Source organism: Mastigoproctus giganteus, chromosome 7 (assembly GCF_048544385.1).
Source record: "Mastigoproctus giganteus isolate SK-2022 chromosome 7, ASM4854438v1, whole genome shotgun sequence".
NCBI classification, from domain to species: Eukaryota; Metazoa; Arthropoda; class Arachnida; order Uropygi; family Thelyphonidae; genus Mastigoproctus; species Mastigoproctus giganteus.
Window position 1 is genome coordinate 193,655,676 of NC_143581.1, and position 18,431 is coordinate 193,674,106.

The following is an 18,431-nucleotide window of genomic DNA, read 5'->3' on the forward strand; positions in this document are numbered from 1 at the left end:
ATGGCACTGACGGAATTCCTTTCTCGGTGTGTAAATGGTTTTTAGCTACTGGAAAAACGAATGGTAGAAGTATTCGTGAAAATATTTCGCTGTTTACAACGTAGTTCTTAAAATTTTTTAAAAAATTATGCTGAAGTTGCCGCCCTCAGCTTGCCACTGAGGGCGGCAACGTCAGCAAAATAAATAATAACACAGTACTGTATATAAACAGCGTAAAGCTACTGGAATATTACAAAAATATCTGCTGAGGGAAGATTGTGCTGCCATCTGGTGTTAAATGAACAGCAAACGCCGTGAAAAGAAACAAAAAAAAAAAAGGTGACCCAACCCGGCGTACTTCTGGTAATTTTTTTTTTTTTTACAAGCACTGCCTTTCATATGGATTTTTTTATGAAAAGAATGGTATATAGTACACACTCTTAATATTTACCAGCATAAATTTTCAAATATCCTCCAATAAACTTAAAATTTTCAAAAATATTTTATTACGAGATAAAAGGGGCTCACAACTAGTAAGTATAGACTTGGCAAACCCAGGTTCCTGCCCTGCATATCATCATTCTTCTCTTTGTTGGTGATTCCCTTCTATTTCTCTCTCTCTCTCTCTCTCTCTCTCTCTCTCTCTCTCTCTTTCTCTCTCTCTCAGGGTAATGCGGGATATTTTTTTAATTTTTATTTATTTATTTATTTATTTTTTTTTTTTGGCCTGGTGCAGCATAAGCCTCAGGCTTCCTTACACCATATGGCTAATAATAATAATAATATCAGTACAGAATAAAGATCAAAAATAAGGTTTCAGTTTAACTGTCAGCGGTTAATTTATTTAATAGTAAATTCATTTCCCGGTGATATGCGATTTTATTTATATCTCTAATTTCTATCACAAAAGAATCAAAAAGACAACAAAAAACGCCTAGGTATGATTTGACCATGTAATTTGACCTGAAATAAATTAGAAATTTGGGGTTCTGGAAGAAACGGTCCTCACCTCTTTTCCTAATAGCTTGGGAAGATATATAAATTATAAATTTGGGGTTCTGGATATCGAACTTCCGTTTGGAGGAGAAGGGAGGTTGTACGATTAGTTTGTAATGATACTTGCAGTTTAGGTTTCAGTTCGTTTTGAGTAATGGAATGATCTCTTTAATTAAGTTATTCATTTACTTTTAATCTTCAATGATGTTTTCTGTTTTTAACAATTTGTATTAGTTTCTATTTTGATGTACTGATAAGAGAATTTGTTTTACATTGCATATCTAACGGGTTATTTATATCGAAAGTTTACCTGTGCATAAAATGTATTAGTTTACAATGAAAATAAACTGTATGTAGAAATCGTGAATAGGAACAAATAAACACTAATTTTGTTTCATCACTCGTTTCCGAAACTCACTACCTAGAAGATTGCTTTTAGCGTTCACGATATTTGCAAATACTGTAAAGGGAAGGAATATAGAAACGCACAGTTTTCGTTCGAATAAAAAAATGGAAGTTTTGCAAGTTGTGTCAAATTAATTTGGTGTTACCCCTCTACCTTTAACTTCCCGAATGATATGTTCAAATCCGGTGATGTGTGTGTGGTGACAGAGTCTGCAAGATGACGAACGTACGCATCAATATTTTAATCTTTATTTTATTTTTAAAGTATTGTTCAAATCGAAGAAAACGAAAATAAAAATCGAAAGGCAGAAACAGAATAATATCGAAAGGATACTCGTGTTGTCATTATTTTAAGTCTAGAAACGTTACGGTAAACTGTCCACTCTTGGCAAAAAAAAGGTTGTATCAAGTTGAATAATCTTATTCAACTTGATACAATCTGAAATACACTTTTATATTGCACTAAAACTGAAATATTTCGAGGGTTTAATGTCAGACAACGTTAACTACAAAATTATTTTGCCGTAAAAGGTTTTTGTAATTAACCAAGAAAAAGTCATTTGACATTTTCTTGGTTTACCGGAAATGTGCTTATAGTCCAAGCTAACTTGTAAACTACTAGAGGAATACATTTTTATAATATGCATTGCTATGTGTATAAAGTTGTCTCAAAACAAAAATGCAGTTTTGTAGTTAACGTTGTCTGACACTAAGCCCTCGATTTATTAAAACAAAATTTCGCTAAAATGAAAGGATTCACGTTTTTCCGAGAAGTTCGTTGTTCATTGGATTTATTTTACGTAATAATAAATAAGTACTGCAATCTTCATTCCTGTTATGGGATGTTACAATAAACTGATTTTTGAAAACACCGATTTCTTACTGAAATCATGACTGGGATGCAGGGTTTTTCAGACTTTCTTAACTCATGCCTACTCAGATATTTCTATTAATGGCAAGTCTCGCTCGTATACATAAAATTATAAAGATAAGAAGTGAGTGATATTACAAATTGAACACAAGTAGAAACAGTGGAAGCTACCCATACCGCAAGGTACACCACCGCATGGGGGGGCGGCAGCCGATTTGGTATGATTGTTAAAAATCAGGTGAGGACCATCAACTTGGGTAGGAGTGGGGGAGAGCAAACTCATTTTCCTGTAGAGAAATCTTTTGAATATCAATAATAGCTATCGTGACTGTCTTAAAGTTCTTTCTTGCAATTTTTCTTCAATTTTGATGCTTCTTGATAGCATTGTTTGCACCTTCTAATGGAACTAGGAAATGATTCGAAGAGGACTCCCCCTTAACCAAGTCACTTCTGATAAAGATTATTTACTTACTCATATTTATGATTGGACCACTCTACCCCTCCAGATGCGTTTGCATTCTGTGGTCAGTTTATGGGGAAGAGATGTCAAAACCGGAGTTTCCAGGAGAATAAAGCCATAAAATTCCTCACAAAACAGCTCGACCAAAAAAAAAAAAAAAAAAAAACCACTTCGCTCATATACGTATGTATTATGCCTGTATAAATGTGTTCCCCATTTGCATGTTTTGCAGGCTGAAATACCGAAATAAATTAAGGGGAGGGAATTCAGCTCCCTCCGCCTGAAATCGGTTAACTACAGTCTCGACTGAAGAGGACTTGAGAAATTCCTCCAGTCATCGACGAGAATCGATCTCGGACCACTATAAACGAGTGGCACACAGGTATATATCATGTAGACTAAGTTGCCATGGTGGAAATCGAACCAAAGTCTCATTTACACGGTATGATGAGCAATCAAATTCAAGCAAAACATGGCAGGGGTTGCCCAGCTTTCCACAATTGACTGAACGCAGTATGCTCCTATGGAAATGAATGTTCAAATCAAAGATTTTCGCTATTTAACAATCTAGAATAACGATGTGTCTAAAGGTTAAAATTTCATTCATTCATTAATATACCCACTTATTCAAATATTCACCATGGTTGGAGTCTGACAAGCAAGCAATGCCAGATAAATTCTGAACAGAAATTCAAAGTATAGTATCGTCAAATGTACCTTTCGTTAGCAACAGCATAATGTATATTACTCACGCACTACTATGAGCAAAGATGTGGCCCCGAACAATTATATCAATGAAAGGTTTGAACTATCTGACATCTAAAGAAGGTTGCTAAGTCCTTGTATGTATCTTTGTTTCTGAACTTGTTAACCTCAGAACGTGAAGGACTAAGACCACAGTTATTTGTTACGCGTACAGTTATCCTTCTTTACCTCTTCGGTTTCATGTCTAGGAGACAGCAGCTATTTCCCCATGGCGTTTTGTAGCAGTGCGCTAATGATGAGAGATGTACTCCTAGTTGACAGGTTTTCCTGATTAATGGCGCAAGCATCCGATTAGATGATGGCATGGCAGCTGGCGTTTCTATATGATCCTGTAACTACCACCCACGCCCTCATAGCAAATTTTCAGGTGGGGAAAAATCGTATTGCATTTTTTTAATGAAAGTTTGCGTAGAACAAAGTCTAGGAGTAAAAATAATGAAAGTACTCTACAGATTGTAATGTAAGAATAGTCAAGAAATGATTATGCGGCTTCACACAACTTTTTTTTAGTGATTTCTCTCAGCTTTGCACTGTCAGAGTTAGAGTAGTATTGCATATAGTAACTAGGCTACATCAATTGTGTTATTAAAAAAAAAAAAAAAAGTGGGCTACCAGTACTACTCTGCCCAATAAGTTTTATGTTTATTAATATATGAGAAAAATTCTTTTATAACAAAAATAAATCATCATAAAATTTCCATGGAAGTATCAGATTCTTTTTTTTTTTAAATAGGAGACTGTAACTGCTTCCTGTCTGGATGGTCCTACATTACTTCTTTAATCAGTGACTCCATTACTTTCTCTGAAGTCAAGCTTATATGTCTGTAATAGAATAAACAAATTTTGCGCTAACTTTCAAAGTTTTTAAGAATGGAGCTATTATCGACAACAGTGATCTTGTGATCACTATTACAATTAGTCATAAGCACAATATTAGTCCAATTCAAATTGTATATCATTATTCGCAATTACTTAAACGATAAGAATTTAAAAATCGCAAAAAAACCGGTAGAAATACCTCATTTTAAAAACAAACTCTACAAGATTCCAGCAGATAAAATAATGCACATACTCAAGTAAAACGATTTTTAAATATATGAAATATATTGAAATGAAATATAAATTAATTTAATATATTTATGAAATAATGGCTAAATTATCTATTCGTTTATATATTTTTATCGTACATATCTAATTTTCTTTGTTTTTAAATATGACGTGCTCTAAGAGTTGGGAATTTGACTGCTTCACAACGAACTGCCTCAGTATTGCAGTACTTCAAACAAACAAATTACAGTTTAGTATTAGTTTCTAATATGATCGAACTATGATAGGATGACAGGACTTACAATGCTGCCATAGTTTTTTGTGTGTTCTAATGATATTTTCTAATACAGTAATAGAAAAAAAAAAAGTAATCTAAATGGTGTTGCAAATCTTAGTGGTTCTAATTCAGATGTTGTCTTGGTGGCGGAAAAGAATTAAGCAATACATCTCCGGACGGGGGTTGGGGGAAGGAATTGAATTGTAGGATCGAAGAACTATTTGAATTTCCATTTTCGTTAGTATGCTAAGCGTCTATCTAATAGAGAATTCATTAAACCGTAAAGGAAAAATGGAGATTAATTCTAAGAATATTTAAATATTGTATTATCTACCAAAGTAGAAGTATACGAATACAACTTCCAGATCAGTTAATTGTCAGAATAGTGATACCTCAGTTTCGTTTATTAGTTGTTGAATGCACAAACGAATTACTGCGTGGAAAAATCCGTATCGGAGAACAATCGAAAAATAAGGAACGTCCGTTAGAAAAATCGGAACTTCAATAGATGAGATTTTAAGAATACCTGATTAAATTTTGCCGAGGGCCCATACTGTATTCATCCATCGGAATAAGAGAGACTAAGTTATTATTGTTAGAGTCCGTAGTCTAACGAAGAACCCTTATACTGTAATGTCACTCGGTTATCTGTTTGTCCGTCCGTCGGTTACAGGGTTGTATCTCTGTAACCACTCAACCTATTGACGTGAAATTTTGCATGGGTTTGTACACCATGTGGGCCAATATAATGCCATACTGATCGTTGTTGACAAAAATTTGTCTGAGAAATGGGAAGTGGCGGTAAAATGTGTGGGAGACAAACAAATGTTTTCGACAACCTATAGTTTATTATACACCGTTGGAACGAGTAGGTTTAAAACGAGTAGGTTTAAAATATAATTTTAAAATATTTTTAAAATTAAAAATGGCGGCGCCAGACAGGAAAATGTGAGTAATTTTAGTGTCTCCCCCCCTCTATTTCCGTCGCTAATGGAGCTAAAAATTTAAAAATCATATTAGCTATGCTCTGGATCGAGACATGCTCGATCCAGAAATCGTCCAGAAGGCCATTGAACTTATTCCCACTACAATACTCAACCTGTTAAACCACTGTCTCCACCAAGGATTCTTCCCCACACAATGGAGGACTGCAATCCTTAGACTTATATTGAAGAATGCAACCAAACCACATGATCTGCCACAATCTTACCGGCCCATTGCACTGCTGCCAGTCTTCAGCAAACTTCTCGAACGGATGATCTCCCATAGAATAGAAGCCCACTACAATGACGCTGGTCTCTCCTCACCTAAGCAGTACGGTTTCCGGAAAGGACGCTCCACGATTGATGCACTGGAAACAATCATTGAAGCTGCTACCAACTGCAACTCCAAATACTTTCTACTAATCTCCTTTGACTTTGCTGGTGCCTTCGATTCCCTCTGGTGGCCCAGCGTCCTGGGCAGGCTCCGAAGAGCGCATGTCCCAGAAAACTTATATAGATGCATCAAGACCTATCTCCAGGACCGGCGAGTTGTCGTGTCTGCTCCCCACTGCAGTGTCTCCAGACCAGTCTTCAGGGGATGCCCTCAGGGATCTGTCCTGGGGCCTCTCCTCTGGAATCTGGTGCTGGATGATTTCCTGAACACCAAACTCAACAATGTACAAACCCAGGCCTATGCAGATGACCTGGTCATGCTGTTTTCTGCCAATAACAGAACCCAACTAGAAGCAACTGCCAATCAGGCCATCTCCACCCTTCAAGCTTGGGCAGAGCATAACAACCTAAAGATCTCCCCAGAGAAAACCAATTCGATCCTACTAAAAGGCACCCTTGATTTGAGAAGACCACCCCAAATCAAGGTCAATGGTGTTACAGTAAAACTAAAAACAGAGCTTAAATATCTAGGTTTGATCTTAGACAAAAACCTTTCCTTCACTCCTCATCTAGACCAACTCAGGATTAAGATCAGGAAGTATGCTGCCCAAGTCTCAAGAGTTGCCCGGAAGGACTGGGGCTTAAAGAAGAGAACGTTGTCACTCTTCTTTAAGGCAGTTTTCATCCCGGTTATCACCTATGCTTCTGGAGTCTGGTACAAGAAGGCCAATACCGTAGTAAACAGATCGCGCCTAGGAACTATCCAGCGCTCTCTTCTCCTTCTGTCCTCGCGTGCCTGTCGCACTGTCAGCACCCATGCGCTCCAGGTCCTCACTGGATCTCTTCCACTGGACCTGGAGATTGTTCGTCATGGGTTGCTCTACCAAATAGCCAAAGGAAGAGCAGTTACTTGTGCAGGTTTCACCACTGACCCAGCAAATAATAGAAACGCTGAAAAGAAGAGACTTAATGAACATCTAACAGACACCTGGCAAGAAAGATGGCAGGCATCAACTAAAGGCGCTGTCACCAAAAGATTCCTCCCTGATGTCAGGGCCTCCTACCCCCTCACACCTGTCTGGTTTTCACCAGGACTCTATGCTACCTACCTCCTCACTGGACATGGCTCCTTCCAGAAAAAACTACATGACTTCAGAATTTCAGACTCACCCCGCTGCCACTGTGGAGAGGATCAGACGTGGGAGCACCTTGCCCACAGCTGTGAAATCTACGAGGACTTCAGGAGGATCCTAATAACAAAACTACGCTTCAACTACCAAAATCAAGAACACCTCACCCTACAGAATGAAGAAACTTACCGAGCTCTGACTCAATTTGCAATGGACTTATTTACCAGGCAGAAAGCGCTACCACCACCTTAGTATCCGAATCAATAGGTCATAACAACCATGACTGCCAATCGTTGCTACGCATCATTGAGCCATGGATGCTAACGCCTTGGACCAACTTGCACAAGACTTGACTAGCAGTGCAATAAAAGACAGGGTCCGCACATACCTTGACAAATTCCTCATCATTGATTTCTGGACAAACTTCTCTCGCCCAGATGTGACACATTTCATCAAGAAGAGGCCTAGCATCGATCCCTGGACTTGACCATCAATCTTGGACTCCCGGTTTTGACCACCCCCCCACTGTTCGTTCTGATGGACTACTGGACCAGCCTTCAGTCTGGATGCGACACAGACTCACCAAATGGAGCCCCAATGACGGCACCTGAACTAGACCTTACTGAACATGATCCTTCCACCATAGCAGCACTCACACTGCTGGATTTCCAGCAAGTTGTCGGCTCCAACTGACTGGCCGTGCTAGCTGTACCTACCCTGAACTTGCGGAGTATATCTCTCTCTCATTTTTTTTTTTTTTTTTTTTCGGCTTCTTTCTTCTGTTTCCTGCCATCCGTTCTTTTATCCCCCCCCCCTATTTTTCTCTTACAGAATGATTTTTTTTTTTTTTTTATATTTATTTATTTATTTATTTATTTATTTTTTTTTTTTTTATTTATTTATTTATTTTTTATATTTTTTTTTGTGGGGTGGTGGTTTTCGTCCACCCGCCACCCCACTCCTCTCTCTGGTGAGGCACTGGGCATGCCACACTGTCATCAGGGGCCATCTTCCCTATTGGCCCCTTTCTTCTGTTTCCTACCCTCCAGTCTTCTGCCTTCCTCCCTTACTTTTCTCTTGCACAACGTTTTTTTTTTTTTTTTTTTTTATTTAGTTTATATATATATATATATATATGTGTGCGTGTGTGTGTATATACATATATTTATATATACACATACACGCATTCCCCACAGGTTTAAATCTAAAAACATCAAAATTACTGCCCGACCTATTTGGCCCTAGAACAAGTTATCAGCGAACAACCCTACGCTCTGTTAAAATTACAACCGTTGCTCAAGAAACAGCGATCATCTCATTCTCAAATCTGGTCCTAGCCACTGAAATCCCAGGAAAGTAGGTGGCAGGACCCGCCAGAGTACTCTAGCTACAGTGGTACACCCGGTCAGCCTCCCCGTGGCATGGTGTGGTAACGTCGGGTCCCACTAGGGGCTCGGCGGCTAATAGACCGGAGGAACAAAGGGCACAACACAATATACAGCACATGACCCCCACACACTTCAAATCTCTGGCCCCGATACAATGTACACCCGCGGAGATGGGAGAAATCCCAGGAGCCGTTAGACACTAACATACCTTATACCTTATACCTTATTAGCTATGCGTTATTCGATGCTTATCAAGGGAAAACTATTTCGATTGAAATCTATCATTTACTTTTTGTGGAACTTTAACATAAATATAATTTATGTTAAAATTAAAAAAACGATTTTTTATTACACTTCGATAGCCCGCTTCTTTGTACTAAGTAACTCTCCCTTTAGTGACAAAACGGTTACTAAATAGTTAGTTAATAATTCTACAAAGGTCATTTATAAATTTTGCGAATAGAAGTATTTTTTAACAATTTTCAAAGCTTGAGTTGTCCCGGCAAGGGGGGTACTGAGAGAGCCAGTGGTGAGGCGGCGGTGGTGGGGAAGAGCCTGGGCGGAGTTTTCTCCCACCGGAGAAAACTCCGCGGAGAAGTCGGAGTCGCTTCTCCCACCCTTGTCATTCACAACAACTGAAAAGACTCAAATAGACAAAGTTTTCGTTAGTTCTTCAGTTTTAGGCGAAGCCGGGGAACTAGAAACTTTTTTCAGTTACCATAAAGCTCTCTATTTGAGATACTACACTAACGACCCTTCGTGACTACAGACCCTTCATCCTGAGTGCCCGGCACTCAGTAGCTGACCGATTTATTTTTTATACATACGCAGTGTAACCTGTATTTACACTCCGAAAAGCCCTCAGTGACAGTATAGTGGTTTCGTCGCTTTCTACCCCTTTGAAAATGTCTAGGTTCGAATCCCAGCATAGACTGGAGGAATCTCTAAAAGTTTCTTCGATCGGGGATGTTAGATGATCTCAACGGAAGAAGTAGGGTTTTTTCGCCCACACAACATGAAAATCGGCCTGGAATACACACTTGTACAAACATAATACACGGTCTAAGTTTGAATTTGTCTGATATGCCTGAAATCCAATGACAACATACCCCGAAAAACTAAACAAACAAAAGAGTTTACCACATCTGTGATCTAAACGACAATGGCGTTTACAATGTTCCAATTTATTATTATTATCTTTATTTTCTCCTAAGAGACACCGGCTTACGGCTATTAACCAGGGGGTGCACATTCATATGATGTTCGGTTCTCCACATATGTTTACCTATTGAGGGCAGGAAAAAAATCCGTGTTCACTGGCGTGAAACTATCTTCAGTAATCAAACTTTCTAAACATTCGCATGAGCCTCCGAACTCGTTTTTTTTTTTTTTGTCTCCAAACTGCAATTATTGTGAGATTTAATGATTGAATTAATTAAATACGTCTATACACTATCACAGCATATCACTCATGTATTATGGTGCTGGCGTAGGTGTGCTGGTATGTGTCATTTATCCAGAACGCCTCCGTAATGTTCTCCGTATAAACGTGATCCGTTTGACCTATGACGAAAGACAAGCAGACGAACTAGATGCGATATGACAACAGCACTTGCAAAGTGTTTCAAGAGGACACTTGCCAGTTGACACAGTTCATCAACAAATTGTCCATGTAAGTAGTCCTTTTAATCATCGTGAGAACTACTGTATCAGGCTTAACATAACCCAGACATTAAGTAAGCATGAACTTATCATTAATAGTGAGTACACAAAAAGTTATTGCTGACATTTTCGGAAATAAGAAGATGAAAATACGCAGCATTTCCGAAATCGTCAGTAGTAATCAAATTAGTTTCTTAACAACGTAGTGCAATTTGTGATCATACTTACCTTTAATACCGTATCAGGTTACTAATAAGCGTTCATTGACATCTCGTGATTCTTTTTAATGTCGTATAAAAAAGCATAAACCGTCATAAGATCGTTTAAGAGGGGAGAAATATCATATATGACAAACACTTGGCTGGATTGGATTGTTAAAGACATAAGGCGAATTGTGTGCCCAGTTTTCTTACTATTAGATGGGGGGGAGGAATTTACAGGAGAAAAATTTATGCAGCCCAAGCCTGATACTTCCTAATTCGCGGATAGTGTGAAAAAGGCCTGTAAAGTTTCTTCTGTCGAGACGAGATTCAAACCCTGGTCGTTTCCATACCGTGTGGAAGAAGAGTAATTATAATCACTAGCAGCCAGGACACACTTTACTGTGTTTTTATCTTCAATTTTGTACGGTAGCTGAGGAAATATTCGGCTACAATAAAATCTTTTTGGTTTTTGTTGAGTAAGAACACTTTAGCCAGATTTCTTTGGGAGGTGCTCAAAAACCTTCCCAACAGCCCAGATCTTTTACTTTATAATGACCATACCTTTAGTTTTATGAATAACAGCTATCCGTTTTTTCACATGGCTGCATCAGTTCTTCACCTGGGAGAGACGTTGTTGTTGAGGCGATGGTTTCGTGACGCATCAGTGCCTTGCCTTAGGCCATGTTAAATCAGTGTATTATGTGTCCACGACTCACTCTTTGTTATGGCAGTTGGAATAACTTATACAGGAAACCCTACTCTCTCTGCATGTGGTTACCTAATTACAGTCCCGATTGAAAATGCCTTCAAGAATTTCATCAGACTGTCTTCGATGGAATTTGAATCCAAATTTCTCCAAAACACAGACAAGTGGCAAAACCACCACTGTCACGCAAGATACTCAAGGTGTGGATTTGCTCAGATTTCGTTCTAACGTTCTTTATACAACGTTATGTTTCTTGAATGTTTGTTCCAATTTGCACCAGGAACATTGGAATAGCAAAACTCCAATAGCAATTTTAGATAAAATCAACAGATTTCAAAATATAAAGATGATTCAAATGAAAACCGCAAAACACATATATATAAAAGCTGCTTTGATACTACAATGAGCAAAACTTATGGTTTGATTATGAATGTAGTTTCCACTGCACGACACATACTTCCTCCAAAGCTACACCAATGAGTGTGTATGGAGAGAATTCCTTTTTGTCCCTGAGCTAATCATGCATTGGCATTTTTTCTCCTTACTGACGAGAAACAATGTTCTCTGAGTAAGTTTTTCAGTGGTCAGATAAGGTGAAAATCACTCCTGCTACTTAACTAGTGAGTGTGGAGGACAAGACTAGGTTACAAAACGGATTTCGTGAATCATTCCAAGCAAAAAAACAAGAGTTAAGAGATGGGGCGTTGTGATGTTGTAGACACAACTGCGAACAGTACACTTTGATCGTTGTTGCGGTTTGTTTTGCACAGATTCATGGAAGTTATCCTGATATTCTACGATGAAGTTCGACTGATTTTACACACCCCCAAACTATATAGCTGAATCTCAATTTTCGTGCATGACCGAAGTGAGTCATCATCTTGTGGACTATCTGCTTAATACGATGTCAGTAGACACAGCGCATGCGCTTAGTTTCGGGCAGATTCGAAGAGAAAACAGACATAAGACAATTTTTACATGTTTCATCTGAACAACAGTTCAAAAAGTCCTTACATTTTCATTATTACTCTTGGAACTCCTATGATGCACAAAATAAAGGACTGCATATCTCTTCCTTGCCTACTCTCTGTAGGTCTCTCACCATCAAATCAAAGTTAATTACAAAAGGAGGGCTTCATAATTAAACTTGTACTTCTTTTTCTACAGTGCTTCATAGTATTGCATCTCTTCAGCTGTACTAGAGGCACAGGAGAAATGCAACGAATAGATTTTAATTGCGTCAATTGGCTCTAATTATCATTTTAAACAAACAAGAAACTTTCTTGTTAATTATTCAGACGACAACCTACGGAAAGCGCATCCGACAGCTACATGCATTTGTCAAGTGACCTGCGCAAAGCCGTTGAGAGCTCTCTGCACAGAATTAAGAAGGATAGGTAGGGCCGACTGACAAACGCAAATACACATCGACCCAGTTTGTATGGAGCCATGTCGACAATCATGTTTTATTGATCACGATAATGTAAAAAAGAATCGAAAGTTGTGACGCCACATGAAAGAATATAAATAAAAAAAAATAAAAATAAAATCATAGTGGTGAGATCATTAACTATCTACGAAAAGCTTGGTCCAATTAAGACGTGTTGGTACAATATTAGAAATATGACTTCACTAATTCCAGGATTCTGTGTTTTTCAAAACTTGCACTTCTTTACTTTAAAGCAGCGAATATTTTTGTTTGACGTTCCTCAACCTCCCCGCACCCCATCCCGTTGTTTTAATTTTCCCAACACCAGCTTTGATAATTTATTACAATATTAAATTCCTTTTAGAAGTAATTCAACTTCCTGTTCGTTCCTCTTCCTGTTCGAGAGCTACCCATAATCCATCATTGTCTTTCAACTGCGTGTTTTGTTTCGATAAACTACGCAAAGCTGTCAATTCTTGCGCTTACTATGTGAATAACGTTGACAAGTTGCATTTAAGAACCCGTGGGGTGGATAATCCGCTCTCCTCGCTTGGTGACGCAGAGGGTCGCAAGCAGCCAATACTAGTTCCTCAACACTTCCTTTTACTTGCTGTTTGAAGACCTAAACACTTCAGGGGTGGGCTGATGAGGGAGAGACATTGGAGATACCCATTATGTTAAGGGTAATAAATCAACTGTCCTGACTTTGGCGCACAGAGAAGACACGTCTGTCTGTTCCCTCACTAATGGTCACGCAAAAAAAAAAAAAAAAAAAAAAAACACGTCAACTCGCCATCCCCGCGTTAGACAGTTTCATAAAGAGTGGCCGGTGAGCAGGGGAGCTTCCCCAATAGTATAATTGTGCTGATTCACATTCCCTGGTATGCACTCCTACAGTCTCGTTGAATCCCATTTAATATTTGAAAACTGTTGTGAAAAGATAAACTGCAATGAAAATATCATGAACGCTTTTTGTATTCAACTGAATATAAAGACTGTTGAACACTTCTGAACCTCACTCTGAATATGCAGAGCTTATAGTGGCAAGGAACAATATAATTAGGGTACCTACGCCAGTCCACCGTAAGTACTGGTTACAGGATCACTGGATCGTTTTATGATAAAGAGTGATGATTACAGAAGAGAAGGGACGTAGAATACACTACTCTTTCGAAATCACGTCCAAATATAAGTAATATTTAAGTGAACAATTATTCATTATCATTTCGCTACAAGCGATCTACGCAAATTTATCATCCGGTTCAACACAGCTGTAAGAATTAAGATGGAACTAACCAGGATGCTGATGGTATCACCTTAACTTGCTTCTTGTACCTTATACGTAAACCAAAATAAACTTCACACACTTTAAAGCTACAGTTAGAAACATAATTTTTGCAGATTTATTCCCCCTCCCACTCCATTAGTGGCTTTCTAGATCTGCAAAGCTTTCAGAGGGAATCATCCAGAAAAGTATGAGCACTGAGATGGAGTGTACACCGACTCTGGATACAACATCAAGTTCTGAGATCAAAAATGGATTCTGTATTGTGTGACAAATTACTTCACACACTGAGGTGCAGAAAGAAGTACTACGAAAAGGAGAAATAAAACAAAAAAAAGTAAACCAAGAGCGGAATAAAAATAAAACGCACAAAAGAAGGGGTAGCGGAATAGAAAAAAGACGGAAGCTTCTGCTATCATAAAAATTGGTGACAGGAAGCACCGTAGGTATGATAGAGTTCCAGGCCAAAGTGAAAAGGAACCATTTCAGTAGAACAGCAACAAAATAAGTAGCAGAATGAAAACTGATAGCAAAATGCATAGGAAATTCGGAAATAGCAAGTTTGGATGGCTTATAGAATAAGAAATCAGCTAGCTGGTATGATTTAACCAACAAATTATTTGACGCTCACAATACGGGAAAAAACTCTTATTTTCTTCATAAGCATTATTGCACCTCATTTCGTTTTAAGCAGGTGTAACTGCGCTTCATAGATGTGCATAATATGAATAAGGGTCTAGAATAACCAATTGCCAAATGAATGGAAAAATCTGAAAATTTCATTGAACAGAAACAGTTCTCATTAAAAAATTGGTCAGTTTAAGAAAAACGAAAGTGATTTTTAAATATGCGTTTTGAATTTATCAGAACACTATTTGTTTTAAGTTTAATTATCTAGAAGTTCAGGTGCGAATCAAAGGTACAAGGAAAGAAAATGTCGAATTGCTTGGATCCTAAATATAGCAGGCTTATCACTTCGAAAATGTGACAATATTTTCCAACAAGAGTACTAAGTCTTGTGCTTCGCAATTCTTCCCCCATCTTACCCCAGTAGAAAAAGATCGATACACATCCGGGTACCAAATGTATCAAACGCACGCAGCAGCAGCGCAAGGCGTCAGTTCCACTCGGCGCTGATTTGAGCATGCTCCATGTCGGCTGGTTTCTGCTGGAGCAGCATCCTGTGTGAGGTGGTGCGCTGAGACTGGGGAACAACACTCTAGCCACAAGGATCAAAAGAAAAAGAAAAGCTTAAAACTCCAAGAACCCAAGTGGGCACACTGTTGCATCGGTCAAGTGATCGTATTAAGGGACAGGTGTTGTGATTCTGTTTCTTGTGGGACCATCAGACTGGCTGACTTCATAGACCGGTAACTAACATGGCTGCCAAGTACGATTTGATCCTCCTCTTTGGGGTTACAGTTGCGCTTTCTTCCATGATAACAGGATGTAAGTATTAATATGCCAAAGTTTGTTCAATTATTTAGTTAAAAGCTATTTCCATTGTTTCCTTTCGAGCTTCTTACATAACAGTTTGGTGCATTGAAACAAATACGAACATCTGATTAGATGCGTTGTCTATGGTTAAAAAATTATCCAAAGCCACAGAAAAATAAATGTTATGATTTATTATTTATTACGTGAGTGAAATATTGGATTGGTTCAGCCACAGTAGTAGTATGTTAAGCAGACAACTCATTCACACTTGCCTACAGAAAAAAAAATATTTCCATTTACTCTCGACAGCAGGGCAAATTTACTAATACTTTCATAAAGTTACTTATATAAAATTGTTACCAAAATTCTCATTTATACTAATATTATTATTTATAATCGATGGATGTCTCAAGCATTCTTTATGTATTAAGAATACTAGAGTACATTGAACAGTTTAAATTTTATTCGATTCAATAATCATCCAAAAGATTATTTTCTACATAAATGATATACAGTATGTTAAATTTCAATTATTTTTAAGTTAATAGATCTCAAATCTTTAGAATTACAGATTTAAAAAGAAAAAAAGAGGTGATTCTTCGGCACTAATTGATACATTACTGTGGTTTTCGCTCAATAACATAGATCAAATATCCATTATCTAATTAGCTTAGTGATTGCCTAATCAGCTGATTCAATTATAAAAAGCACAATTTGTAAAGTAAGATGGCCAGGAGCTTATGGCTGCATATCTTGTTTCCTTACTAGTAATTTCGGTTGCATTTTGTAACAATGAGAAAATAATATTAAACAACAAAACGATTTTATACTAAAAGTGTTTTTTCTTAATCAGAATAGAAAAATAACTGCAATATTAAAGTATACGTCTAGAAATTTGCAATTCCAAGCCATTTTTTTGTATCTTCCAAACTACTGTAAGTGCTGAGGAGCCATTTAAGCAATTGATCGTCCGCATGTAAATATTCTGATGCAGACGATCTAACGCAAATTTCATTTTCTGTTTTCAAACTATAATACTCGATGAATATTATTTTTAATAACTAAGAGCAAGTGTATATAAAAGTTTAAAAATTTTTAAATAATTAATTTTTTTTCTAATTGTCTCTTAGAGGAAGACAAATTCCATTTATATTTTAATAGTTCTGTGTGGAGTTAACCAGTAAATTAAAAATTTCATAAATAACACGAAAACTGTAGAGGGAAAAAAAATTATTACATTAGTATCGGTCGTAGATGGCAGAAACGGAAGGTCAAAGCAAGGTCAACCATATGATACTCAGACGACATTGCGACTATTCTTATTTGAACAGCCGCAATGTTCTCCACCAATGAAGGTCAGAAGGGATTCTAACTATCGAAAATTTTGGATAATTTATGTTAAATATTTTGGCTTCTTGTAATTGATGTGATGATTGGATACAATATGCTTTTGGAATTCTGGAATTCTCTATGAGTTTCAGTTCTAAACTTCGTAGATACCTCTCTTTTATTCATATTTAACAGCGAGCACTATTGCCCTAAATGTCACAGCAGAAACGCCCACACATCGCTTTGTGAAGCATCATACCTAATTGTTAGTAGACAGGAAATTGCCCTGAGAGTGACCATGCTGTACAAGGCCATTAACTATGCATTTAGTTATTGCTTTTCGGTCCCTACTGAAAACAAGCCGACAGCTAATAGCTGCATGCTAGAAGACTGAAAATATTAATGGATATAAAAATAAAAGGCACTTACCGGATTTTCTTTGAGTTAATATTGATAGCAGTCGTTATGAGGTCTTTGAAGTTCGATTTTCTCTAAGTGAAGTGAGTAAGATGCCCAATCACAGGCTTCTTTATTACACCGAATTAATTATTCAAGGGTAGGTATCCGGAGAATGTTTTCTAGACCGGAATATTAATTATTTGGTCACACACTTCCTTTACAAATCGATTCCCTTGAAAATGGAACTAGTGGATGGTTCCCTGATGCTCCAGTAGTGTAAGTAAGGGCAGAATTCTCTTTCAGATATAAGAGATTAAAATAAATTATGGGCACTCAGCAATTAGTTGTATTTATTTATACGTGAATTTGTTAAAGCGTCCTGTGATAGGCCAGTGGCGGCCTAAAATTAATTCTTTCCAAAAGAATTCGTTTATGTAAACATTTCAAGTTCAGTATCGGCCACTCTATCACCAGATACTGTACAACTACTGTATCCATGATACTACTATACAACAATCAAATTTGTTTTAATGAATTTTTTTTTTTCCTGAGCCCTTCTCCAAATCACCGACCGAAATTTTAGCTGTAGGACAATGAAAGGAGAGATCATACATTCAGAAATACGAACCATAGCTAGTATTTGTTACGTAATCTTGGAAAGAATTGATGGACTCTATCTCAATCAGATGATCGAGAGGAAGGCATTGGGTTATTATTTACCCTGTCCTCATAAGGCACTCGTTTCGCTATTTTAAAATATCAACGTGTAACTAGGCAGTAAACCAATTATTCAAAACTAGAGTACATAAAATAGCCAAATTTCTTAGTTGAAATACTCAGTTCTGTACCTGTACCTTGTGCAAGGTAAATACATCGGGTCGACTTGCCAATCTGTAGCTTACTTCTAAAATTCTCATTCTAATAACTGGTTCAGGTGAATGATGTGTGCAAGATGGATTTAACGAAATCGGGACATCCATCAGTGACTGAATTTTTAATGCAAATGGGAATACTCAAAGACAATTCATTGGAAGATGAATTGCGAACAGTTCGTTTTATTTTTCATATTTCCAAGTAAATTTGCAGACTAAGCAAAAATTCGTATGCGGAGTAGGATTAACCGAAGACGACCCTTGACCCCGAAAGACATATGAACGCAAAAATTCTTGACCAGCTGATTACACAGTCAAGGTCATTCTACATGAAAAGACAAGTACGAGTAAGTTATGTCCCAGAATATTAATACAGTAGTCAAAAGCAAGCCACAAATGGAATTTCTCAGGAAAA

At 37.6% G+C, this 18,431-nt stretch overlaps 1 protein-coding gene across 1 annotated transcript in view; it reads left to right on the plus strand.

Moving 5' to 3' along the window:
- The first annotated feature begins 15,116 nt into the window (after window positions 1–15,116).
- LOC150083508 (UPAR/Ly6 domain-containing protein crok-like) overlaps window positions 15,117–18,431 on the plus strand; it is a 117,985-nt gene continuing 114,670 nt past the window's right edge. Inside the window, exon 1 of the mRNA XM_090377324.1 lies at window positions 15,117–15,428. Within this exon, the coding sequence (XP_090233450.1) occupies window positions 15,359–15,428 (70 nt within the window). The 5' untranslated portion in view covers window positions 15,117–15,358. The remainder of the gene's footprint in view (window positions 15,429–18,431) is intronic.